Source organism: Mauremys reevesii, linkage group 26 (genome assembly GCF_016161935.1).
Source record: "Mauremys reevesii isolate NIE-2019 linkage group 26, ASM1616193v1, whole genome shotgun sequence".
In the NCBI taxonomy this organism is placed as follows: Eukaryota; Metazoa; Chordata; order Testudines; family Geoemydidae; genus Mauremys; species Mauremys reevesii.
In genome coordinates this window covers 12,909,300-12,935,509 of record NC_052648.1, presented here as the reverse complement: position 1 = coordinate 12,935,509, position 26,210 = coordinate 12,909,300, and the positions used below count along the sequence as shown (strand labels likewise).

Genomic DNA, 26,210 nt, shown 5'->3' with positions numbered 1-26,210 from the left:
CAGGATTGGGTTCTGAATACAAGGAAGCATAATTACCACATGCCTACTGATACATGAGTTTTCTGGGGAGCGGGTGGGTTCCCACCTCTCTCAGTTGCTGCACTGAGGGTGTGAGGGACGCCTCTGCAAACCATGTATCTTTAATGTTTGAGCACATGGGAGAGCTTTAGTCTTGGGAACAGGCAGTGCATTTTGTTCCTCTCTGGCACTGCAGCACACAGAACGCTGAACAAGCTGGCTTGACTCTTTAAATCTGATCTTTCTGTCTGCACGCACATTAACACACTGAGGGAAAGAACCCTATATGTGGTGGTGGTACAGGGCACAAAACATTAAAAAGATTTGATGTCCTTATGCAGCCTGGGTGTTACTGAGGACAGGCAGATTAGCTTGACTCTGTGAGCAGTCGGGGCACTCTGGACTGTAATGTCTGCAGCTCTCTGTAACCCACTGAGAGACCTAACTCCAGTTTAAGGTTCACTGCTTAATATCCCAGACCTCTTGATCTAGATTCCGTGGGGTGGTGCCTTAGGAATGCCTTGCAGGTGTATTATTCTGGTCATAGCTTATCATTTGGTATATGAATGGCATCTTTTTTTTTTTCTTTCCTTCCTAGTATTCGTTATGTAACGAGCCTCTGATTGAGCTGTCGAACCCTGGTGCCAGCGGCTCCCTCTTCTATGTCACCAGTGATGATGAGTTCATCATAAAAACTGTGATGCACAAGGAAGCGGAATTCTTACAGAAACTTCTTCCTGGCTACTACATGGTGCGTATCAGGGCTGTGGTTTGTGGGAGGAATGTACAGCTTGCCTGTCTGCAGCACCACAAAGGGGGGTGGTTGGTAACCCAGCAGGGCTTTCTTTGCCCGCCTGCCAAGCACACGTGACAGAATGAACAGCCTATTGTGAAGTCTGACATGGAAACAAAATTCTACTCACTTGAAACCTGGAGGCAGCTGAGCCATGTCCTGACAAGTATTTGCACCACCCTCCTGCTTTACTGCTGTTGTATCCCAGGATAGCAGATTATCAAGCCTTAACTGTTGGAGGCCTTAAGGGATGAAACTTTCTCCTATCAGACGCTCCTAGGTTTGTGAAGGCAGCTGTGTGGCAGAGTGGGTGTGTTATTGCCCTGCTTTTGTGCAGCTCCCAAGCATGTTTGTTTCGGGAGTACCCATCCCTGCTGTTTCCTGAATTTCCCCTGTGTGTGTGCTGCTTAACAGAGATCTGCTTAGCAATGGGCTGTTCTATTGTAGTGGGTCCTTGCCGTCGACAGGCCCTGGTACCAGTCTGTCAGCTGAAGCCTTTGCCTGTATCAGCCTGTGGCTGCAGCCTGGCATCTTCTAACCGACACCAGACTGTGGGTTGCTCTACAGCGCAGCAGCATGGTGGGTTAGCATGGCCATGCACTGGGGCTCAGCAGAGCCTTGCCAGGAGAAGAAAACAAGAGAACCACAACAGGAGCCCACTGTACCAGGCAAGGTGGGTTCCCCCAGTGGCAGAAAGCATCTCCTCCTACACAGCTGCATCTTAGGGTCCAAACTGCATTCAAAGAACCTGAAGCCTGCAAAGGGGAAGCACTGTGCTATGGAAATGCCAGAGCTAAGGTTACCCACCCGACCTTCACTCTGCCCCTTGTATGTGTGCATCGTAGTAGTCTTTAAATGCCTGATGAGCTATATTCCTCCAGATCCCTGCCTCACTCGGAGCACTGGACTGGGACTGGGGCGACCTGAATTCTATTTCTGGCTATCTCACTGGCCTGCTGGGTGACCTTGGCCAAGCCATTTCTGCTCCCAGTGCCTCAGTTTCCCCATCTGTAAAATGGGTGTGATACTTCCTTCCCGTTGTAAAGTGCTTTGAGAATTACTGAATAAAGGAGCTAGATACGAGCTAGGAATTATTATTCAGAGGCACCTAGGCTCCAGAGTGTGACTGAAAGTCAATGGCTCACTTTTGAAAATGGGATTTAAGCAGCTAAATCACTTAAGAGCTTTTGAAAATGTTACTCTGTCTGAACATGTGCAGCATGGTAGGCAGGGCTGCTAGGATTAGGACATCTCAAACGGAAGTAGTAACTAGACTCTCTTGTCCCAGGAACTTTAGATGATTGGATAATAAAAATAATTGGAGGCTCAAGCATGACTTCTGGACTTGTTGTAAAGCGCTTGTGCTGTTGTCTGATATTTTGTAAGGTTACACTGTGCTAATTGCTATGGGGTCTCCCTGCTGCTATCTGAAACTCATCGGAGGTGTAAAACGACCTGAAACAGACAAGACACCAGGGTGGTTGGTGCTGAGTTGCTCTAACTCTGGAAAGTGGAGTTCTGCTTTCAGCTGCTGGCTGGCAGTGGTGGCTTTGTACGGCACCGTATCGACTGACACGCTCAGAACGAAAACTCACTCGTGGGTCTAGTGAGGAAAGATGAGATGAAGGGCATTAAAATTTCATACACTTGCTGTGCTTCTGCTTTCCTTTGTCTTGAAACCTGGCAGGTTCATCTCTTCTTTCATGTAGCATGTATAGCTCTTTGTTTCCTTTTAACAGCCTCCCAGCGCTGACAAGCAAACCGGGTTTGTGATGTGATATTCCTAATAACATGATTGCCTAAAATGGGCCTGACAGCGGGGTGGGTTAACTGATCTCTCTGGCAGACTGTTTGTTTATAAATTTGGCTCTTTCTATTAAAGGTAAGATGAGATGATAGTATTTCCTGCTGGAGAGGCTTCATAGAGATGTTGTAATAAATGTTACGCCATTGGTTTGTTCTGAGCTAGGGAACAGTTCATAGTTGTAAGATCTCCAATTGGATGAGGATATTTGATATTTTAAAACTTTAAATTCCCACTAACTAGTTTGGGGGTGTGTGGGGGGGGTTTGCTTAGGTTTCCCTTTCCTTAGCTGCAGTTTGTGGGGAAATCTGTTTGGGAGTTCCCAAACTTGGCTATTTGCCCAGAGAGAGGTGCAAAATCTGATTTTCTATAGGCAAGTCAAGGCATAGCAATCCTTCCAGTTTGTAAAGCCAGGCCCTAGGTGGAGCCATTCAAATGGTTAGTTGGAGCTTGTTTGGAATCTTTCTTGTGCAAAGCTGTCAAGGTAAAAATTAAATTCTGGATGTGCAGATGCTAGACTTCAAACTCTTCCCAAAGCCAATCTGAGCTTGGGTTCTGCACTGAGCAAAGCAGTTGTTTTTCACAATGGCTCTTTCTAACCTTGCCCCACTGCAGAACCTGAACCAGAACCCACGGACCTTGCTGCCAAAGTTCTATGGACTGTACTGCGTTCAGTCGGGAGGCAAGAACATTCGGGTGGTGGTGATGAACAATATCCTGCCCCGGGTGGTGAAAATGCACCTCAAATTTGACCTGAAAGGTTCAACCTACAAACGCCGGGCATCCAAGAAGGAGAAGGAGAAATCCAGCCCCACTTTCAAGGACCTGGACTTCATGCAGGACATGCCGGAAGGCCTAATGCTGGACACAGACACCTTCAGTGCGCTGGTGAAAACGCTGCAGCGAGACTGCTTGGTAAGGGCAAGGTAAACCTAGAAAGCTGGACTGACTGACTGTGTAGCTCTCAGGCAGCGGTAACCAAGATGGACTGTCCCAGGCTTTTGTTAGCTCATTAATCTGTAAGCCCCAAAGCCAGCTGCCTCCACCCCAGTTCTCAGCTCACCCAAAAGCGGAGTGCAGTAGTTCAGGCTCATGGTACTCTGCTAGTTTCAGAACATTCATTAGTGTCCTACAAAATGTCATAAAACCAAATGACACTTGGCTCCCAGGGACACAGCTTGCCGTGTGCTGCGGTATTCTTGGTTCTTCCTATCACATTTGTTCACTTATTCTCCAGTTCACACAATTCAGTCATCCAGAACTGGGTCATTGGGGTGAATTCGTGAACAAGCTTCTGCCATTGGGGTGAATTCGTGAACAAGCTTCTGCTGTACAGTGTGCAGCAGATGATGGGCCCCTTGTAAACTCTGCCATCCCACAACCCACCCAAACGACCAATGGCAAGGGTGTCTGAGATCCGACGGTTAGAAGTATGTTGTGTTGAAACAAAGGGTGATTAATTCTGACGCTCGCTCGCTCACGCTGCTGCCTCGGAGTTGTTGGCATGAGTTCTGTGTAACCAGATGGACTGTCCATGCTTTTGGGTCTGCCTTTGGAGTAGCATGTGAGAACTTACTGGACTGACTGTCTTCTTGTCTGATTTGTTCTTGAACTTGATACTAACCTATAGGTGTTGGAAAGCTTTAAAATCATGGACTACAGCCTGCTGCTCGGGGTGCATAACATAGACCAGCAAGAACGGGAGCGGCAAACGGAGGGAGCCCAGAGCACGTCTGATGAGAAGCGTCCCATTGGGCAGAAGGCACTTTACTCCACAGCCATGGAGTCCATCCAGGGTGGGGCTGCCCGGGGGGAGTCCATAGATACAGATGACACGTAGGTGAAAACCTGGTTCTCTTGCATTGCTGTAATGGGAGCGGGTGGAAGCAAAAAGCCAAAGTAGTAAATCCCTAAAGGTTGCCACCCTGTGCCGTTGGCTTGAACTATCTACATGACCCAGCTGCCCTAAGGAAAATGGAGCGCAGCCACTGATGTATTGTAGCATGGAGTAGTTTGTTGTGAAATGTGGTCGTCGTCATTCTGGAACACTTACCAGTTCCCGTTTAGTTATTTATGATGGTCGTGACCACGAACTGCACCTCATCTGGCAGGTAACTGGGCCCTGTACCAGCCTGTAGGGCCAGCACTGGTCTTGGGTGGAGAGATGGGGGCAGGCTTCGCTCAGGAGTGTGGTGATGCAGTGGGGCTACACACTAGCGTAGCCTGTGGAGATTAGGGTTCAGTTTCTGCTTGGATTGTGAGTCTGTCACTTGGTCCCGGTGGAATCCTAGCAGGCCAGCGTGGGTTGAGGATGTGGCATGCTTAGCAGCACCCGGCCTCTGCTCAGGAGAGATCCAGGCCTCGGCATGTTGGGGTGGAGCCTGCCCAGTGCTTGCTGCACTCGGCCTTACGTGTAGTTCCTGAGCCGTGTGTGGCTCTTGCAGCATTTTGGTTTTATGGCTCGGTGGATTGGGCTCACTAACAAATGGTGGGGTTGCTATGTTTGTCTGCTGGCATCTGTGCTCTGAGAGACCAGCTGCTCCGTTGTGAACAGTTAGGATTCTGCACACTTAAAGCGCCAGGAAGTACTTTGGTGTTTCCATTCTCTCAAATAGCTCTTAATTCCAGTGGACAGCCTGACGTCCGCATGTCGACTTAGCAAGTGCTGATACTAATTGCGCTGCAAATTCAAGAGGGGTATTAATGGGGGGGAGGGGGGGAAGGAGGGCGGTTTGAAAACAAACTTGTGCTTAAAGACTTGGGCCAAGCTTCCGCTTTTATATGCACACAACTCCCACTGACTGATCCAGGGCTTGTGCCATCTGTACCTGTGAGCAGTCTGGCCCTAGGGTTCTCAAAGCATTTTCCCTGCGAAGGGCACGCCTAAGACTTACCTAACCACTGCTGTGGGGAGCAGCAGTTGTGTGTGGTGGGTGCTAACACCCAGTCTTAAATGTCAGAATGTATATTTTTGGGAGAAGGGGATGTTTGCCCGGATGCCTCTTTGAAGTACCACAGGCATCTTAATGTCCTCCTAGGTTGCCACTAGCACCTGGCTTAGTGTGTCTGAAGGGTGCATTTCACGTGTGGCACTGCAGCTGGTTCTTTACGTCTAGCTTCTGAGTAAGAACCCATGTCCTACGTAGGACAGGAACCCTGGGGTGCCTGGCCCAGGTAGGAGAGAGCAGTCACCTGATTCATAATAAACCTTAGCACTGTATATGGTCAAGTGCTGTACAGAGGTTGACTCCTAGAACACCACCTTCCAGTCAGACAGAAAAGTGCATGACTCCACAGGTACTGTATCTTCTAATGAAAGCTGTTGCACCAGAGTCAACCTGATTAACCACAAGATTGTCCCCCCGATAATGTGGATGTCCGTCTTTCCACTCCTACACACAGCACAAGTAACCTAGGGCATCTCTGCGTTGGTGTGACAATGTTTTATTTTTTTCAGAATGGGAGGAATCCCAGCCGTGAATGGCAAAGGAGAGCGCCTCCTGCTGCACGTAGGAATAATAGATATCCTTCAGTCCTACAGGTAAGGGGGCTTGAGCATCCTCGGACCCCTGAGCCTCTATAAAACCTGGTTTTAATACTGTATGGAGAGAGATTAAAGCCTGCCTTTGAGATAACAGTCTCCGAGAGCAAGTGTCCCAATCTGTCTCACGTTGATCAATGCATATTTGAAAGCTGTGGGTTTTTATCTTGCTAATTTTGAAGCTCTTATCTCAGCCAGTGGTGCTGAATCTGCTTTTCTCAAAGAAAAGTCTCCCCTTTCTGGAGGGGTAGTCCCATGTGTAGGGGAGTAGTTCTTGTGCCCCTCCCTCTTCCCACCTCCAGTGTTTCCAGGGAGCCTTGACCTTCCAGCTGCTGAGACCTAGAAATCTCTGCTTCAGAGGCATCAGCACAGCTGTCTTGGAGAGAGGGAAGCTGTGCTCTGAGAACGGGAAGGAATATTAGCAGCTCACTGTCCTCTGCTGTGAAAGGTGGTCTGGCCAGGGCGAGGAGGGCAAACCTGTGTCTAACACTCACACACACTCTCTCTCTCTCTCTCTCTCAATTAGGTTCATCAAGAAGCTAGAACACACTTGGAAGGCCCTTGTCCATGATGGGGTGAGTATTCGACACATACAGCCTTGGGTGAGAGATGCTGTCAGCAAGCTGTGGTCTGCAGGGTTACTTGCTTTGCTTTCTTGTATGCAGTTTGGTGCCATTTACCTTACTGTTCATAGTCTCTGAGCGGGTACAGCTTAAATCCAATGGAAAGGAGGAATTCTTCACGCCTATACGCTTGGGGCAGTGGAGTGGTACTTCCATTCAGGTTCCCTTAGTTCGGCCCACTTCCTCAAATGTTTAGCTGTCATACCTCAAGTTTCTGTCCTCTGTCTTCCTATTGTCCTAGGGACCTTTGTCCTGGCACAGAGCACTGGGTGATGTGTTTGTAGTTCCACCTGGGTGAATTATCTACTAACGAGGAGTCACTTTCTGCTTGTTTTCCTCTGACATTCCAATGTGTTCCACAGCAGCAAGTTGTGCTGCTAGAAAATTGACTTCAGGTGGGAGATGACTTGCTCTTCAGAAACGCACATCGTACTTCTATAAAATGCCTTTGTCTCATTTACAGAAGCCGATGGTTACAGAAGCAGAATAGAAAATTAGAAGTGTCAGAGACAGTTTCCGCTTTAGTATGCGAAATGAAATGCACAGTACAACTCAAATGCAGTGATGCTGCATTGCTGAATTTTGGTGACCATGTCCAATTCCACTGTATCCAAGTGTGCTTTGAACGTCAACAAACAAAGCCGGGGGACTCTCTTGTATGAAATCAGGCCATTTGCTTCCTCCAAAAATCTAGGTACCCTCTAAGCAGCAGAATCACCAGCCCAGCATAATACACTGAGAGCCTCGTCAAAATGCAGTCAAATCAAAGGCCACGCTCCAAGCATATTTGTAGTTAAAATGGAAAGGCTTATGCGAAATGATCTGCTTACAGTGCTGTCAGCATTAAATGTTGGAATAAAGAAGACTCACTGGGCACTGCTGATAAGGCGATAGATTTTAAGCATAATGTTGATCACCTCTCCTGTTTCTAGGACACGGTGTCAGTGCACAGACCCAGCTTTTACGCAGAGAGATTCTTCAAATTCATGACCAACACAGTGTTCCGAAAGAATTCCTGTAAGTGTATGTGGACTCACTGTCCTGGGGCACCCGCTGGGACCACCTCCCTTTGAGATGGGCAGGAAGTCTTCTCTCCTCCCAATGTCCCCTGACCCTGCTAGGAGGAAAGACCTTGACTGAAATTCTCTGCCATACTAAAGTAGCCCTGCTGCTTCCGTTGTAGCAGAGGAAGTGCTTCCCCCCCCCCCCCCCGATCTCCCTGCTCCCACTCCTTTGCGTGAGTGTTTTGAGTTCTCCTGACACCTGTATGTATAACCACCGTTGCCCAGTTCTCTTGGTGCCCTTGTGTCTGTACATAGCAGTGGTTCTCAAACTTTTATACTGGTGACCCCTTTCACATAGCAAGCCTCTGAGTGAGACAACCCCCCCTTTATAAATTAAAAACTTTTTTATCTATTTAACACCATTATAAATGCTGGAGGCAAAGCGGCATTTGGGGTGGAGGCTGACAGCTCGCGACCCCCCCATGTAATAACCTCATGATCCCCAGTTTGAGAACCCCTGGTATATAGAGTTCTTAAAGCAGGTGGGTAGGAATCGGAGACTGCCATGCCTCAAGACATCAGTGAGAGGGCATGATTGGCAAATGCTTGCCAAGAGGAACTCGTGTTTCTCCTGTCAACACTCCCCACAGCAGTCCAGGCCTAAGCTAGGAAATTGCAATGGCCAGAAAGCTGGAGCTCGCTGCAGTTTGGAGCTGACCAAACTTCCGAACTGAAGTGCCTGATTCAGAGCTGGAAGCTCTTTAGGCAAACGGTATCAACAGCCCGCAGCTAGGCCTTGCTGGAGACGGAGTCCTTCTGTTGCTGTGTTGTGGGGATGTTCATCCAAGGGGTGGGATGGTTTTTCTAGTGTCCAGTCAGTGAGTGTGGCTCGTGGTCTCATCTCCTTAACTCTTCTGACTGCAGCTCTGAAATCGTCTCCATCTAAGAAAGGACGTAGTGCCTTGTTAGCTGTCAAGATGCCTGGCCCAACAGCTGCATTTTCAGCTAGCCAGATCCCCTCGGAGAGGGATGAAGCCCAGTATGATCTCCGAGCCGCCAGGAGTTACCCCACGCTGGACGACGAAGGTAACGGTTGTGGTGGTTTTGGCTGCCCAGTGGCTATTCTCTCCCCCTAGGTGTGTAGCTGTTCCTTAGCATCCTCTCCTGTACTCGTTCAGTTTCCCCCACTGTGCACCAAATATGCATTTTCCTGGATCAACAGCTCTTCATTCCATTTCTTGCTGTGCTTTGCAGGTGCTAAACTTAACCAGGACAGGGGGGAAGGTAAGAGAATATTGCTTTGGCAGGGTATTAGGAACTAGTATATGGCTAAGCGGCGCCAGTGGCTCTGAAGAGGGTGGAGTCCCTTCCCTCCACTTCTGGAGAGAGCCAGCACCTTAGGGGTTCTGTGTAAAAATGGTAATTGACGTCACTGCTGCAAGGTGCCCACTGCTAGTTGGCACTTGCAGTGATGACAGGGACAGTCCAAACACCATGGAAACACTGTTGGCTTGTTGACCATCTCATTGACAGTGAGAAGAGAACTGGGGATACATGGGGATGTGAAACTGAATTCCATTGGTGCTCAGCTACGGCTGTACAGTACAAGACTTGGCCTTTGCCGGGAGAAAGCTGGGTCAGATTCTCCACAGCCTTGTGTCACGTACATCTGTGCTACCTTTACCAGTTCTGAATGGTAAAAGGCAGTGGCCAGCTGGGCCCATAAATGTTACATCTTTACAGCATAGTTGGGTGAAACACTGAGGGCTCCGTTCATCGTCTGAGCACACGGGGGTATAGATCTGACAGTCTGAGCCCAAAGCCAGCTGGGTACGAGCGAGGAAGCTTTCCGTGGTCCTGGGCCCATATTGCAATGACAAGTTTCAGCCCGGAGGCTCTGTACTGGTGGAGTTGGGAGTGAAGCTCCGTGGTAGGGCTGTTCTGAGCCCTCACCTAGCTCAAGTCAGCGCTGTTAGTCACTTTTGTGACCACCCTCAAACACCTCCGCAGGTGCACAGCATTTCAGACTGCCCACTACCCGTGTGGATCCCAGGGGTGGTGCAGCAGACTGACATGGCTTCAGCAGCTGGCTGGAGACAGGCCAGTGTTGCTTGTATTTAACTCATTCAGCCTGTTTTTTCCTGTCGTCTTTCTGCTCTTGGTCTTGGGCATAGCAGGAAGGCCAGACCTGCTACCCTGCACTCCCCCTTCCTTCGAAGAAGCAACCACAGCCTCCATAGCAACGACGCTCTCTTCAACATCGCTCTCTGTTCCTGAGCGGTCTCCCTCGGAGACCTCTGAGCAGCCCAGGTACAGGTAAGGGGTGGTGTTCTTAATCTGGTTATCCTAGGGTTAGCCTCTGCCCTACAAATCAGCAGAGTTTGCTGCACTCTGCCATGGAGTGCGACCAGCTGATTCTAGTTAAACCGCTCCCGGGAGTGAGGAATGTGTTTTCGGGATTAATTATTGCTGTCAAGTAGAACAGCCCCTTGAGGGAAGGCTTTTTTTTTTATTTTTTTTTAAATCCCCCCCACTCAGATAAACTTGGTTTTTGGTTTGTCTCCGCAGGAGGCGCACACACTCCTCAGGGCAGGATGGCAGGTAAGACGTCCTTTTGTGCTGTAGAAACATGTCCAGAAATCCCCCTCAACTGAGTAAAAGCAACCACAGTGCCAAGGCCTGTACACCACTTCAGGCCTATTTTGAGAGCCTAAGTGGGATTTCAGTGGTGCGTAGATTTTGTGCTGGGCCCCTTCTGCAGAGACAAGTGAATTTCTCCCTCTGTGATATGAATAGTCCCCAGCTCTTATCTAGCAGTTCTCATCAGTAGATCTCATAGCACTTCACAAGGGAGGTCAGTATCATTACCCCTATCTTACAGATGGGGAAACTGAGGCCCCAGGAGGTGAATGGACTTGCCCAAGGTCACCCTGAAGTTAGTGGCAGAGCTGCCCAGGTGGATAGAAAACTGGTTAGATTATTGGGCTCAAGGGGTAGTTATTAATGTCTAGTTGGCAGCCGGTATCAAGCGGAGTGCGCCAAGGGTCGGTCCTGGGGTCGGTTTTGTTCAATATCTTCATTAATGATCTGGAGGATGGCGTGGACTGCACCCTCAGCAAGCTTGCAGATGACACTAAACTGGGAGGAGTGGTAGATATGCTGGAGGGTAGGGATAGGATACAGAGGGACCTAGACAAATTAGAGGGTTGGGCCAAAAGAAATCTGATGAGGTTCAACAAGGACAAGTGCAGAGTCCTGCAATTAGGACGGAAGAATCCCATGCACGGCTACAGACTAGGGACCGAGTGGCTGGGCAGCAGTTCTGCAGAAAAGGACCTAGGGGTTACAGTGGACAAGAAGCTGGATATGAGTTAACAGTGTGCCCTTGTTGCCAAGAAGGCTAATGGCATTTTGGGCTGTATAAGTAGGGGCACTGCCAGCAGATCGAGGGATGTGATCATTCCCCTCTATTCGGCACTGGTGAGGCCTCATCTGGAGTACTGTGTCCAGTTTTGGGCCCCACACTACAAGAAGGATGTGGATAAATTGGAGAGAGTCCAGTGGAGGGCAACAAAAATGATTAGGGGGCTGGAGCACATGACTTACAAGTTGAGAGTGAGGGAACTGGGATTGTTTAGTCTGCAGAAGAGAAGAATGAGGGGGGATTTGATAGCTGCTTTCAACTACCTGAAAAGGGGGTTCCAAAGAGGATGGATCTAGACTGTTCTCAGTGGTACCAGATGACAGAACAAGGAGCAATGGTCTCAAGTTGCAGTGGGGGAGGTCTAGGTTGGATATTAGGAAAAACTTTTTCACTAAGAGGGTGGTGAAGCACTGGAATAGGTTCCCTAGGGAGGTGGTGGAATCTCCATCCTTAGAGGTTTAAGGTCAGGCTTGACAAAGCCCTGGCTGGGATGATTTAGTTGGGGATTGGCCCTGCTTTGAGCAGGGGGTTGGACTAGATACCTCCTGAGGTCCCTTCCAACCCTGATATTCTATGATTGACCCTGGTCTAGTGCCGTAGTCACTGAAAGGCAGGCGTATCCCTCTTGCATGCAAACTGTTGCCTCTGTACAATGGTGCTGGATGCTGTCTGATTTTTCAAGAGATACTGAGCATCCCCAGCTCCCACTGATGTACGCTGGGAGTGGTGCTCACTCTCAGCATTTCTGGGAGTTCAGCCCTCCGTTCTTCCAGCGGTGTGTGGCGGGGAGCTGCTGACAAAGTGGGCAGAATTCCCCTGTTCCTTAGAGGATACCTTTATTCTAAGATCTTTCTTTGGATGCTACTATCCTAAATTATTCCGGAATATTCTCACACTGGTAACACTGGCAGCAGTGTCTGCATGCTGGAGCAGAGGAATCGGAGTCAGGACTCCTGAGCTCTGTTGCCAGCTCTGCCCCAAACTTGCTGTGATCCCTTGAGCAAGTTAAAGGCCAACGTTTCCAAATACTGCCTCTGATCCTGGGTCCTTCAGGTTTTGGGTGCCCAACGCGCCATAGGAAGTGCCAGCCTGGATCAGACCCCAGGCCCATCCAACCCAGTGTTCTTTCGCTGACAGTTGACAGCATCCAGAGCACAAGATTGTATCAATCCCTCCCCAAATTTGTCATCATTCATTCGAACAACTCTGGATATTTTTATCTATATAAATGTCCAGTCCCACTTGCAATCTTGTCTTGGTCTTGCTAGTGGCCCAGGGCCTGCTTTTCCCAGGTGCTGTGGACCCACACCCATAGCTGAAGTAAGGGGGAGCTGTCAGGTACTCGACCCTTCTGAAAATCATACTTGAGATGTCTAATGACTTGGCACCTGAAAACTGGCAACCTGGGGGGAAACTCTTCTGAAAATGTGGACCCTTACCTCTGTGCCTCAGTCTCCCCATCAGTGAGACTTATGCCTATATACATTAGTCATAAAGGGGCTGAGGCTTAATGTTTGTGTGGAGAGCCCTTTGAGATCCTCTAAAAGTGCTGCAAGTACAAATGTATTAATACATGCTCAGAAAACGAAAGGGACCGTACCCAGTTTGTTGAGGTTCTCTGTGTGCTGTATCTGGAGAATTCCCTCTGGGATTTTTAAAGAGCCATCACTACAAGAAACAGCAAAGCTCCCAAGCTGAGTCCCAGAGATCTATAGGAGCGCTCCCCCTGCTGGCTATTCAGTGTCCACTCCCTGACTTGCACTTCTCCAGGCACTGTGCTTTGCACAAGCACTGTCAAGTGAGCAAACGGGGAGTGACAGTATCTTCAGGTATCTCTTACAAATCCAGGACACTGTAAATAACTTTCTTCCCCAGCTGATTGTGTCCTGCACTTGGCAAACGTTGACCCCTCCCACGAAGACCATCGAGCGAATAATCTATTCTAAGGCCATGTCTGTTCTGCAGGGTCCTTAGCAGCATAGCTATGCCAGCATAAATCCATAGTGTAGATGCAGCCTACAGCGGCAGAAGGGGCTTTTCCCTCATGGTAGGACCACCTCCTCCCCAAGTGATGGTAGCTAAATCAGTGGAAAGCATTCTTCCATCGACCTAGCTGCGTTTACACCGGGATTAGGTTGGCATAGCTTCAGTGCTCATGGCTGTGGGTGGGGAGGGGACGTTGGTTTGTTTTAGTTGATTTTTTTTTTCTCCACACCCCTGACTGGTGTAGCTATGTGTAGACCAGGCCTAAGCCTCTCTAAAATAGGCAGTCACTTTAATAATATTATGAGCTGGGTGAAACCTCATTATGGGTTGAGTTAAAACCTTATTGAGATTGATAGGTGTGAATGCATCCTTCAGTTGACATATCTGTAAGGATAAGCCCCCACCTAGGACAAAAAGAGTGTGTGAACCCTCAGGAGGTTTTTGCTGATGTTTTGTGGGGCAGGGGAAGGCAGAACACAGGACCAGAGAAACACAGACAGCAGGAAGGAGCAGCTGAAAGTGCCATGTCTGACCCTGGAAGAAACTTGGGAAGAGGGATTTGGGCCAGAGGTGTAGGCTGAAAAGAGTGTTCTTGGTGCTGTGTGCAAAAGCAACTGTTTCCTGGTATTTGATTCCTTCTGTGTTCAGAGACATGGGACTTTATATATTGTCTGTAAAGGAAGAAAACTGCAGCAAAGAAACACCTGACTATCAGCAATTGCTGTTCCCAACTGGAACGTCCCCATCACCCCACACTGTGACTAGCCACTTTGGATTGAAAAGGGGCAATGGTACCATAACACATGAAACAGCAGACAATCCACAGGCACACAGCTCTCCCTAGGGTTACAGGTGTATAATCTAGTCTGGACTACGTCATTCCCAGGGTTGTGAGTTCAATCCTTGAGGGGGCCATTTAGGGATCTGGGGCAAAAATCTGTCTGGGGATTGGTCCTGCTTTGAGCAGGGGGTTGGACTAGATACCCCCTGAGGTCCCTTCCAACCTGGTATTCTATGATTCTATGATTCACCTTTAGTACCTGTGCACATCTTTGCATGGCAGGAAACACAGAAGTGGGCAAGGAGCTTCAGCACACCTGGAGTGTTGATAATGCAGCGTGAGTCAGCTGTGCAGCTCCTCCCTCCATCCCACCTTCCTCTGCTTTCCTCACCTACAGCAGGCAGCTTCCTGCTGCTAGCCATCCTGAGATAAAGCAGGGTCTCCTGATGTCAGCTGGCCTGCTCTAGCTAATCCTGCTGCCCCCGTTCTCTCCTCCCCGGCCACAGAACTTGGAAGGGATTGACCCTCTGGGTTGGGAAGCTAGGCTGTCAAAAACGATTGTCCCAAGGACCAGACACTAGGAGATTCTGACTGCAGGAGCTAGTGTAGCTGTGTTACACGTGTGCTGTGCAACTGCCCATGGGTGGCGTGCTGGCCACTTCTGTTGCAGAAGGCTGCCATTTGCCACATCCAGTCTAGTGCTGCTGCAGTATGGGAGGCTATTGCTTTTCTGCCGTAAAGCAGACTTCCGGTGCTCTGGTATTGGAGAACCTGAGGACTGGGTGGAAGAGACAATGTGAAACAGAGCAGATAGGCTCATGTACCTTTGGCTTTGCAGGTCTCACGAGGAGGTTCGGGTTGAGGAGGAACTCCAGCAGATAACCGTAGAGCTGGAAAGCAAATGTGACGTTGAGATCATAGCTCCTGAGGAAGACGACAAAGGGCAAGTGTCATTGTGGAAAATACAGGAGTTGCTGTTGGTATTGGCCATGAAGAAATGCTAATTCCTACCTCTAATCCTATGCCACTGCTGCTTCAGCGCAGCTCCTCCAGGTGCTGGCCAGGTTATGGCACTCCTGGGCCTGGAAGGGGCTGATGTCTCCATCTTAGCTTTGAGATGCACGAGGACTGATTTGCTCTGGGTACCAAACTTCCAAAAGCGTAGGTGCCTCCCCCAGGGTGCTGAGTGATTCTGCTGCTAACCCCACATTGATCTGCACCTTAGCGCTGGGGAGCAGTGCTGGTGTCCAGATTTGCAGTCTCCTGACTCCTTCAGCTCCCCTGTAGTAAATCAGATTAGCTCCATCCTTTTTTGATAAAAGAAGCTGGCCTCATGTTCTTTGCTTCTTACCCAGGGAGGCAGCCTCTTCAGCCTGTGCCATCGCAACAGCCACAGCTACAATCGAAGTGGAAACAGCTAGCCAGGCCTCAGAACCAGCCAGCCAGGCTTCAGATGAAGATGATGTGCCAGTCGCAGACATATACTTTGTAAGATACTCTATCTGCTTAATCCATTTTACACCCGTCAAGTGTGTTCATGCAGCGTTGTAGCTAGATACGAGGTACCAAAGCAGCAGCTGAAGGAAAATAGTCTAACCTGGGTAATGCATGTCCTGTGGAGCTGAAACACATGGCTGTCAGTCGCCTGTGCACTCATTGGTTAGATGGAAAGGTTTTAAATCCCATTAACTTCGGTTTCACCCGTTGCTAACTCAAACATAGCATGTGCTCAAGCACAGGGGAGAGAGGGGCATTGCTATTTCAGTGTACATTGTAGACATGCCTGTCCACCACATGAGCGACTTTGCTACCTACATGCACAAGTCTCTGACGGGCTTAAACAAGCCAGCTCTCCATATCTGGGAACCTGTCGCATCGAACATAGTTACCCTGCGAGTTCTCTTTCCTCCCCACCGAGCAGAATTCATTGTTTCTCTCCCTGAAAAGATGAGGCTTCAGATCCTGTTCTTTCCTCGCAGCCTCCTGGAGACAGGACAGGAAGTTACTGTGCTGGCTGACCTCAGAGGTCTGTGGTGAACTCTGGTTTTTCCTTTCCCTGCAGGCAGATGCGTTAGATGGTGCAGTGGAAATCTAGTACTGAGGCAGGGAGTAAGTGAGGTGGTTGCCGGGTTGGCAGCAGAGTGCGGAGTATCTCTGAGCTGTATCCCTCCATCAGCTCTCGCAATGTCTGAGCACCTGCTGGAGACGTGAGAGAGAGGAGACTTCTAGCCATGTGTATCTCCTCTCTGAACTACCAAAGGCCAACAAGGAGAGGTGGAGGCACACTGCCTGCTGACACCTTCAGCCTTGCATTGATGCTAGTTTTGGTTGCAGTGGAGTTACAGCAGGGAGGAGCTGTGTCCTGCAATTTGGCACATCCATAGAAACAGAGATCATCCTAAAGTGGGTACCTCAAACACAGCATATCCTAGAACATTCATGCATCACATTGTGGCTTTCCTTGTGCTCGTGACTCCACTGCAGAATTGCTCATTCATTGCTGAGTAATTTGGACAGCTCCAGGGAGCTGCAGGAGGAATTGGCTCAGTTTTAAAAGCTTGTCTGTTTTGGTTTTTTATGCATGTGATTCAAAATGCAAACAGCTTTCCCTAACATTTGCTGCTCTTTATTTGCCTGTGGATGGCAGCTGAATGTGAGCTGCCTTCTGGTAACTGCCCTTCTCATTAGGAAGTGCCTTCTAGTGAGGTTCAACCCCCGCATCCCCCCACCGCCTGGCCATAGACAAGCCTGTTGGGATGGATGGGTTGGTGTGCTGTGCCTAGCCATGTGCACAAATCTTGTAACCCATCATCAGCATTTCATACCTCATCTGAGCCCTCTGGCTTTGCGTTGCCGTGTGTAGTGTGCTGTGATGTCTCTCCGAACTACCGAGGTGAAGGGAAATGCACCAAGTTTTAGTCCCCGCTGGCTCTCACCTAGGAAAACTGCTTAAGCGGCAACTCAAGCAAGCAGCCGAGCATGATGCAGGTTAGGCCTGGCTGCCCTCTCCAATAGCTAGCTGCATTCTGGGGGTAATCTGAAGGGAGGCTTGGACCAGAGGAGAAGTCAGAGTCACAAGGGAGCATAAACTCACCTTTGGGGGAGATCTGCTTTCCAGTGCTTAAAGCAGCAACAGCGGGGGGTGGGGATGCACTTTATCTCCCTACTCACTGCAGGGGTGTGGCTGGGCATGGGGCTCGGCTGTTCCCATGCATGGCTCCCCTGCCAGCTAATCCTTTCAGACCTGGAGATGCCCAGCCCCTTGGTTGCTTTCTCTTTCATCCTTTCTTTCACTTCATCCTTTCTCCTCTGTTTCCTTTCTCACCTCACTTGCCCTGGTGCCATCCAGTTCACGGATGGGAGGTACTGGATTTACTCTCCCCGCCAGCGCAGACTCCGAGCCGCCTCGTTTTCCTCTGGGACTGTAAGTGAACACGCAAGGGAGCCAGGCTGCAGCTTTGAAACACTGGGGTCAAGCAAAGGCCAAGCGGTTCCCTCTCTCGTGGATGGCCCAGGGGCTAGTTCTGTTTTGTGGGGTGTAGACACAGCCTGCATGGCCAGCGAGCCCCTGATTAGCGAGGAGTTACCCTCTACAACCTCTTACAAAGGCATCCGGTGAACCCCTGCTAATGGAGCTGACTGAGAGAGTCTCCCTCCTTCCTGCCCCCCTTTTTCTAGACCAGTTATGAAACTAACTGAATTTAGCCAAGTGCTTTATCATTAACCCTTTGTGCCAGCATGTTTGGCAACATCTGCCATTAACGTAAACATGGCCCCATATTTACACGTCACGCTGGGCCGAGTCCTCCTGGTAGCCACGTAGGCTGGAACGCCAGAGCTGGATTCCAGGAGACGTCACTCGGCCGGTATGAAGCTGAGGATAAAATCCAGCTACAAACACGGCCCTTTGGCCCTTAGGACACTGGCTGATTGCCAGGTGTCTAATGCACTGACCAGGTTCTACAGCGTTAGAGGCTCTAAGAGGGAAACTGCTGGGTACTCCAGCCTAGGGTGAAAGGCCTTCCCTGCCTTCAGCGGGCTGTGTGCCCTTGGGAGAATCACGTCACCTTTTCACTTGTTTTCCCCCTTTATAAACCTGGGATAATTGTTCCCTCTCCAAGTCGTCTGTCCAAAGGGACTGTTTAATGGGGGGTGGTATTCCAGCCCCTGCTCTGCTGTGGGGGAGGCTGGGGGCACTAAGCAGACTGGATGTAGGTGGTGAGCAACGTGCAGACTGAGCCCAGCGAGATGGGGGGGGGGGAGCCAGAGAGAGTTGAGAGAGAATCGTTAATCTCTTCTCCCTCACACCCGTTTTGCCCCCATTTACTGTAGTAGGAAGTCCCAGCACTGAGGGGGTTAACTGTAGCCCACACTCTGAACGCTTCTCCTCTGTGTCTCCTCTGTGTCACAGCACAGACCCACTTGTGTAGCAGCTGTCGCTAGACACCTGCTCCTGGTGCTCCTGGAAGGTGGGTGGTGGAGGTCAGGGCTCACCCCGCCAGAGCAGTAATGGGGAACGGAGGATCGGGAGCAGGGGGACAGGACTCCGGGGGCTCTAGCACAGCGCTTCAGGCTTCAGCTCTGGATCCTGGTGCCCCCTCCCGGCGGAACCTGCCATTATCCGGGGAGTTGAGTGTAGCAGACCCCGCGCCCCAGTGCTCCAAAGCTCGACTGGCTGGTTGTAGCTGTACGTCGTAGACCCAGTGCCAACCCTGCTTCCTTGAACTCACGCCTTCAGACACCGCTGCGGGACACGCAACTGACTGCCGGTGAAAGTGGCTCCCCCTTGAACTGTGCCTTGCCCTGCATTCAACTGCAAGTCTCTCCCTGCTCACCTGGAAGCAGAATCTGTCGCATTAATGCAGTTCTGGGGTAGCTAAATCCCTGGATCCTTCCCCCAAAACAATCCAGTTCTGTGTTGCCTCCTTTGTCATCCTCAGTCCCTGTTCTCCATTTCCCTGCTGTTTCCAATTGATAACTAACCAGCTCCTCCTCATGGTCCAACATGATCTAACCCTGCACTTCCACCGCCTTGCTTGGCACATCAGCACGAGGGGGGACAAATAGTGCCATAAAAGCTCCCTTAACTTTAAAGTGACAGTAACATCCAACATATGCAGATGTGACTGCAGCTGAAGGTGTGGGGAAAGAATGGTCTTGTGGGTAAAATGCAGCACTGGGAGCCAGAGAGCTGGGGTCTAATTCCAGCTCTGCCACTGACCTGCTGTGGGACTTAGGCAAGTCACTTAGCTTTTTGTGCCTCGGTTCCCCATCTGTCATTGGGGCTGGGGCTGGCCTTGCAGGAGCTTTGAGGCTTAATTAATGCCCTGAAAGCTCTTTGAGATGCTCCCATGGAAGTGGAACGTGTTGCCCTCTGCCCTGCAGCTGAACAGAGATTTCCATTTTAGCAGCGCTGCCAGCGGCTCTCCCAGCCGTTGTTAGGGGCCCAGGTACGTATGGAGGATGAGGAAGGCTCCTTTGCTGAAGTCTCGTTGTAAGATCAGTTCTCTTCCTCTGGGTGTACAGCTGTTCTTACTGGATTTTCCTGCTCTCTCTATTTTCTCCTCTTCTCTCCCTCACTCCCTGCTCTGCTGCTGCTCTTCTTGCACTGTCTCTGGCCACTCTGGCAGCCTACAGACGAGAGGAGTTGGGTTTACTCCCCCCTCCACTATAGCACTCAAGTCCACTCTGTCTCCGATGAGGAGAGCGATACAGTAAGTGTTCAAGAAAGCTTTGATGGGCGCCCAGAGGGGCGAGCTCTGAATGTGGGCTGCGGTGCCAGCATGAGGTTCGGGGCTCTGGGCCTCGGCTTGGCTTCCGCAGCGGGTGGCGCTTGCATGGCTGGGGTAGTCCTGCTGCATCTTAGATTGGCTCTTTGGCAGCAGGCAAGAGCTGCTGTGTAGCCAGAAACCGGATTCACCTCGACGACACTCCTGGTTGGTCTGTTGAATCGTTTCTAGTACAGTCAAACCTCAGATCTAAATTGCCCTGTTACCTGAGGGCACAGAGTGAGCGTGGGTCTCTCTCTGTATAGGGGACTTAGCAAAGTGTGACGGTAACTGAAATCAGCACAGCCACCATGGCTGCTAACCCCTCCTCCTTGCCTCTTCCAGTAATCTCTATGCAGACACTGAAGACCCAGAGAGCAGCGTTTCCCTCTGCAGGTTGATGTGTTCCCTTTCGTTGACACAGTCGTTCTGATGGGATGGGGATGAGCTTGCTGCACGGCTGGATCTGGGCACTGCGTGTCAGGCTGGAGCGAAACGCTCTCTAAACGTGTATTTATACCTATCCGAGACACGGACAGCAAAGAAACCTCCCACCCAGAGCGCCTGCGTCAAGCGGCCTGGGTAGTGACTGTTCCCGAACAGGCACCACTGCAGCTACCTACCCGTGTGTGATACTGTGAACCTTTTTAATTTTTAATCATGTATTTATTTCTTTTATCTTTGCACAGACACTGCACAAATGTGCTTTTTTTTTTAAACATTTAGTTTACTGCACTTTTTTTGGTTGTCATGTTCTATTTATGTGCTTCATCAAGAGTGTGAAACCTCACAGGAGACAGAGAGCAAATCTTCACTTGGGGGGGGTCTGAGGAGGGCAGGTCCAGTCCTAGCTTCACTGATGAGGCGGCCATGTGGTCTGACCCCCAGACAACAGGACTGGGAGTCAGGAGGCCAGACTGTGTGACCTTGGGCAAGTCACTTTGCTACTCTGTGCCTCGGTTTCCACATGTGTGACTGTGAGTAATACCCACCTGGACCCTCAGATGAAAGGTGCTATGTGAATGCAATGTATTCAAGGCCAGTGATGAGAATTGCTCCTGTATTCAAGCAGTCTGAGTTAGACATGCCACTTGATCTGAATTTAGAAATTGCTAGTGACCGCTACAGTTAACTTGTTGATCTGTATGGGAGAAGCAAAAACACCCTTGGCTGTAATGACATGGCTTCTTGGCCTGGCTCTCGTCTGGGCGTTGGAGATGGTGGGGGCTCTGCCTTCACCATGAACTGTGCTGCTCGGTGGTGGGCTGGAGATCTGCTGGCAGACTGATATTCTGGAAGGCTGCTGCCTCAGCCATGGGGCGTGGAAGGAGGAGAACTGTGACCTGCAGCTGGGCATTGCAGGCTATTGAAGTCACTTAGCAGCAGCATGTTCATGACTCTATCTGATGCTTAAGCGTGTGAGCGTGTCAGAGGTTCATGTGTAAACCTTCATAGCTGAAACCGACACGCCACCCTTCCCCCATATTGAAGGAGGTCAGAGAATCCCAGCTGGAAGCGTCTGTATTGGGCACGTGACACACATGCTATTGACGCGCAGCCAGGGGAGGCCAGCTGTGGGATGTGGCCCCTGAGTCTCTGAGGCAGATAGCGCTTCTCTGTGCTTGAGAGGCGTCTGTAGACCAGACAAGATTTGGCTTCACTTAACCATGAAATGAACAAAGCAGTGACCTGGAGTTGACTTCAAGTTCCTCCTTGTGAGTGTAGGATACTGCAGCTGTAGGTCCTGACTTCTCTAGTGATCCCACCTCCTCTCCCATGAATTAGAAAGTCTTGACTGCAGAGAGGGCTTGGGCTTGTGTCTGTCCTCCTTGGACTCCAGTGTAAAGTGAGGGGTAACGATCACTTTTTAATGCTGTTACATTCTTCAAACCTCTGTTCTCAAGCTTCCCTGTGCAGTAGCAGTGAGAGGATGTCCCCAGTCTAAGCACTGAAGAACTGGTACCGCAGTCTGGCCTGGCAGCACTCAGGACATATTGGGGAAGGCAGGTTGGGTCGGTGGGAGTGTCGAAGCTTTTTTCCCAGGAGCTGCCAATGTTCTGAGAATCTTCAGCCGATGACTTTCTCTTCCTTTTTGAAATACCCGGAGCCTGCGTTTTCAATCCCTGCCCTGCGGAGGCTGAAGACTTGCACTCCCAATGTGTGCCGGGCTTTGTAGGAGCCATTACGCTGTTTGAGCTTCACCTTTATTGGTCTAGAATATCCTTTCTTTGGAACTCATGTGGGTTTAAAAGAACCCCTCTTCCCTCCTTAACGGCGGTGAAAACAAAGATGCTGTCATTACATCCATGAGTCAGGTGGCGAATCTGCTACAGAACTCTGGCAGGTTCCTAAAAGCTTTCTCAGAATCCTACATAGCCCCTTCTCTCATTGCACACAGGTGGAGGTACCGTCACTTGGGTATTGGGTGGTATCTAGTGCTGAGCTCAGGCCCACCTGGCGGTCTCCTCTCCAAAGAGAAGGCTGGCGAAGGAGCTAGGGAGGTGAACAATGCAGAGACTCCGTTACTGCTGAGTGCTAAAGGCAGAAGATTTCAGAACCCAGCTAAAAGTACAGCGCGACTTTTCAGAAGCACTGAGCAGCTCCAAGTCCAAATGAAGCCGGTGGGAGCTGCAGATGCTCAGCCCTGTGACAACCAAGCCCTTGATTTCAACATCAGGCAAACTAGGCTTTGGGAGGAGCAATGAAGATGAGCTAGGCCCATCTCTGACCAGCATTTCAGGGCTCTGAAAGGAAGATGCTTCCTTCCTGGTAATCAGATCCTTAGCCTTATGCCTTTAAAAGAAGATGCTGAAGTTTGGCACTTCTGATTGCCCAAGAATAAAGATCAGGATTTTATTACCTTCAACCATTTGGAAGATCTCTGATCAGTTTATCCAGTCCACCTACTCCAGTCAGTATCTCTGCGGCAAAGACAAAGCATCTTCGGTGATGAAGTTTGCAGCTGTGGCGTTTCCTTGGTCTGCTCCCACATTAGAGGCTGAAGCCGAGAGCCTTGTTCTGTGATGTTGGAAAACTGATCTTGCTTCCTCCATTCCAGAAGTATTCCTTGATGTTCTCGGGCAGCTTCATCTGTGTAAATCTCCTGTTTTCAACCCTTTGCAGCAAGCAAGTATTTTAGGGTCTGTTATCGACTCTGTACGTCTTCTAAGGATTCAGCTCCGCTGGGCATGCAAAAGAACATCGCCAAAAAACCCTTCCCCGGAGCCGCACTGCGGGGGGAGTTGGTCAGAAATAAACCATGTCGTTCACTTGCAGTCCCAGCCCCCAAAGCATGGTGCTGTGTTGTCTTGTCTGTTGCAGGAGGCTTAAACTCCCATTTCTGTAATGGGAGAGGCACCTGGCTGAAGGAAAGGACCCGTCGGGTGTGTCTACATTGCAGTTAGACACCTGTGGTTGGCCCGTGCCAGGAGCTGTTTCACTGCAGTATAGATGTTCCGGCTTGGGCTGCAGTCCAAGCTCTGAGACCATCCCACCTCACAGGGTCCTAGAGCCTGGGCCTCAGCCGAAGCCTGAACGTCTACACTGCAGTTAGCCTCACAAGCCCAGCCCAGCCATGGGAGTTTAACTGCAGTGTAGACATACCCTTGCGCTCAAAACAAGCTCCTCTTCCATCAGTTGGACTCTTATTTCCTGCCTCCTGGACTTCAGCATAGTAGTTTTGCAAGGCTTAATCCTACAGTAGGTGGCATGAGGGAGCTCCCCGCTTCCAGATCTGGACTGGGGATAGCGGTTTGCTACTGTCAGTTACCTCTAGGGATGACACAGCCACTTCCTTTGGGGACGGGGAGGAGAGGGGTTGCATCACTCAGTTCTGCCCTAGATCTATGGTGAGGCTTTGCACTGTGGGGAGGGAAGTGTTTGTAGAATTTCTCAGAGACTGTTTAAACAGCAGTCAGTCTGCTTCGCTCCAGCATGAGCCGGAGCCGTCCTACCTCACATTCGTTCTTGGGGTGGTATGAAAGTGGCACTCTTACATTTATTGTACCTACCAGGATTTTCATTGTTAGCTTCACTGTAGCTGACAGTTTGCTTACGAGCTATCGCCTGTTTCAAGATCTAGTCTATTGTATCTTGGAAAGGAGGCATCTTGTTTCTTTTCCACTGAAATGTTAGTGGAACAATCCAGTGAGACCCTAGGCTTCAAAGTAGCTTCATGTCATTACTGTCCCACCATCATCCCTGCATCCTGCCTCTCTCACCTGCTCAAAGTGCGTGGTCATTGCTTCTGCTACGGCTGTTTCTGAGCTCTGGGGTAGGGGATTCCGAGGGGAGGGTCTCGTGCCAGACTACAGGGTGCGGAATGCACATGGGGGTGTGATTAAGACCCCACTTCAGTAAAGAAATGCAAAATGTTGACTGCCAAGGTGGCCTCTGGGCTGTTGCTGGGTGTTCCATCCCAAGTCTGAGCCTTTCTTGAGCAGCTCCCGGGCGGGAGAAGCCTCAGTGTGAATGATTCAGCAGGCGCACCACCAAAACAAACTCCACTCCACTCCAGTGTGGTGTGTGTTCAGTTGGGACCTTTCCAGAGGGAACAGGAGTAACAGCTTCTCCAGAGAAGACTCCAAATGTGAACTGTCACTGAAAATGAACAAACTGCAGAGACTGGTGCTCCAGAGAGACTCCTGGAACCCCCCAAAGCCCCAGGCTCTGCTAGGAGTCTGGGATCCATAGCTGTATCCTTTATTGCTGCTAGCAGTCAGTCACTGCAGGTATCCTGCTGTCACGCCCCCGCCAGTATCATCTGGGTGCGTGTGTCGAAATCCCGCAAAAAGATTTAATCTCCGCACTGAAGCTGGCATGGCTGTGATCCTTGATGACAGGGACAAGCACAGAGCTTGTGCCATCTCATGCTGCCATCATCAGCCAGTTGACTCTTGAAACACATTCCAGCCTTTCCTTGTAGCAAAGAGCCTTCCCTGAGCAGCTAACCCAGCCCTGGTATCTTTTCTTCACACTCCCACCCAGCAGCATGGCCCACGGCTTTCAATGGAAAGGAGAGCTCAGACTTACTGGATCAGGTCTGAATTGTTTGAAGTCTACATTAGACCAAGTATAATATAGCTGCTGTGCATATTAGGTCATTTTGTATGTATGCTCCATGTAAAGAATGTATGTAAGTGGGGGGGGGAGTGGGGAGAGCTTCTCTGAAAAAAAGATGAGACTCCATGGATATTGTCATGTTTCTCTTTTTTTGTTTCAGTTTAAGTCCTGAATGCTTTTTTGGAAGTCTTTTCTCAGAGAAATGTAAATTGATGCTAATTGTTCTTCAGCTGTGCGATAAAGCATAATGTTGTCTTTGATGTAAACTCAGAGGCAAGCAAACTATTTATAATGTCTAGTGAATTAATTGCCTTACCCGAAACCCCATGGGAACGGTTCCTAACAATATTGTTTCCCTTTTTAGTGTAAAGAATTTTGTAAATACTTTCAGCGTGAGATTGCACCCCTAGTTTGTCTTGTCTCTCTGATGGCTGCTATTGCTCAGAAAGTGGACACTGTTTGAACGATTGTACTGTATTAAAACTAAGGCATTTTGTGAGACAATTGAGATGCAATGTTCTCTTGGAATCATGAACCTAGCTCAAAAGGCAATACTCGTGTTAATAGCAGAGTCCTCTCTCCCACCTGTTGGTGACATTTCCCACAGCCATCGCCTGTGCTCATTCCTGACTCCCATAGAGAGAGACTGCTGCTTTTGTTGAGCCTTGGGTTTGTAGCTCGAGTTGATTGGCCATTAACTCAAGTTGGCTAATACGTTTGTAAATATGTGGCCAATCCACACGTGTGTCCTGACCCACCTGTGACGTACCCACAGTCGCCCTCACAGACGGGTCGGCTAACTCAGCTCAACTTGCAGTGAGTTAACTCGCATTAAACTCTGACCAAGGCAAAACCGGTTTTGTTGTTAAATTGCATCGAGGTCAATCTTCTCTCATGTTTTACTTTGTAACTTATGAAACGTTGTATGTCTTTAACTATTGAAGCGGGTTCTAGTAGAACTTTTGAGTCCGACAATACTTTGACAATCTCTAAGCTTTTTTTTGTCGAGGGGAGAGCTGTACCTTTGAAGCCAGAGCTGTGGAATTTCTGTATACAATGTACAACCACCTCTGACGTGAACTAATAACACTTGTATGCAACAGCCTCCTCATTCTGCAGCCCCTCCTCCCCCTTCCTTTATTTTGGAAAGGATCTCTAATAAATAGAGTAATCATGCAGTTGCCTCAGTCTCTTCATTGCTAACCTGTAGCTGAGGTTTTCAACCTCTCTGGCCTCAGGACTGATTTTGTGTATGTTGATGGCCTGTCACAACCCTGTAAATAGGCCAGGGGAAGGGGGTTGTGTCCTGCCCTGGCAGGGGATGGCCTGTTGCAGCCCAGTAAATAGGCCCTGGGAGTGGGGTTGGGCCCTACCCTCGGGTAACGAATGCTCTGGGGGAGGCTTGCA

At 49.8% G+C, this 26,210-nt stretch overlaps 1 protein-coding gene across 5 annotated transcripts in view; it reads left to right on the top strand.

Annotated features, from left to right (window-relative positions):
- Window positions 1-25,981, top strand: part of PIP5K1C (phosphatidylinositol-4-phosphate 5-kinase type 1 gamma) — a 74,114-nt gene extending 48,133 nt beyond the window's left edge. Inside the window, exons 6-18 of one of the 5 annotated variants that reach the window (XM_039515546.1) lie at window positions 617-769; window positions 3,231-3,530; window positions 4,246-4,451; window positions 6,073-6,156; window positions 6,683-6,731; window positions 7,712-7,796; window positions 8,708-8,869; window positions 9,038-9,067; window positions 9,958-10,093; window positions 10,352-10,384; window positions 14,813-14,917; window positions 15,330-15,462; window positions 20,088-25,981. In XM_039515546.1, the coding sequence (XP_039371480.1) occupies window positions 617-769; window positions 3,231-3,530; window positions 4,246-4,451; window positions 6,073-6,156; window positions 6,683-6,731; window positions 7,712-7,796; window positions 8,708-8,869; window positions 9,038-9,067; window positions 9,958-10,093; window positions 10,352-10,384; window positions 14,813-14,917; window positions 15,330-15,462; window positions 20,088-20,090 (1,479 nt within the window). In that variant the 3' untranslated portion in view covers window positions 20,091-25,981. Of the gene's footprint in view, window positions 1-616; window positions 770-3,230; window positions 3,531-4,245; window positions 4,452-6,072; window positions 6,157-6,682; window positions 6,732-7,711; window positions 7,797-8,707; window positions 8,870-9,037; window positions 9,068-9,957; window positions 10,100-10,351; window positions 10,385-14,812; window positions 14,918-15,329; window positions 15,463-20,087 lie in introns of all 5 variants that reach the window. The other 4 variants (XM_039515545.1, XM_039515544.1, XM_039515548.1 and 1 more) reach the window with 4 other exon arrangements.
- The last annotated feature ends 229 nt before the right edge of the window (window positions 25,982-26,210 follow it).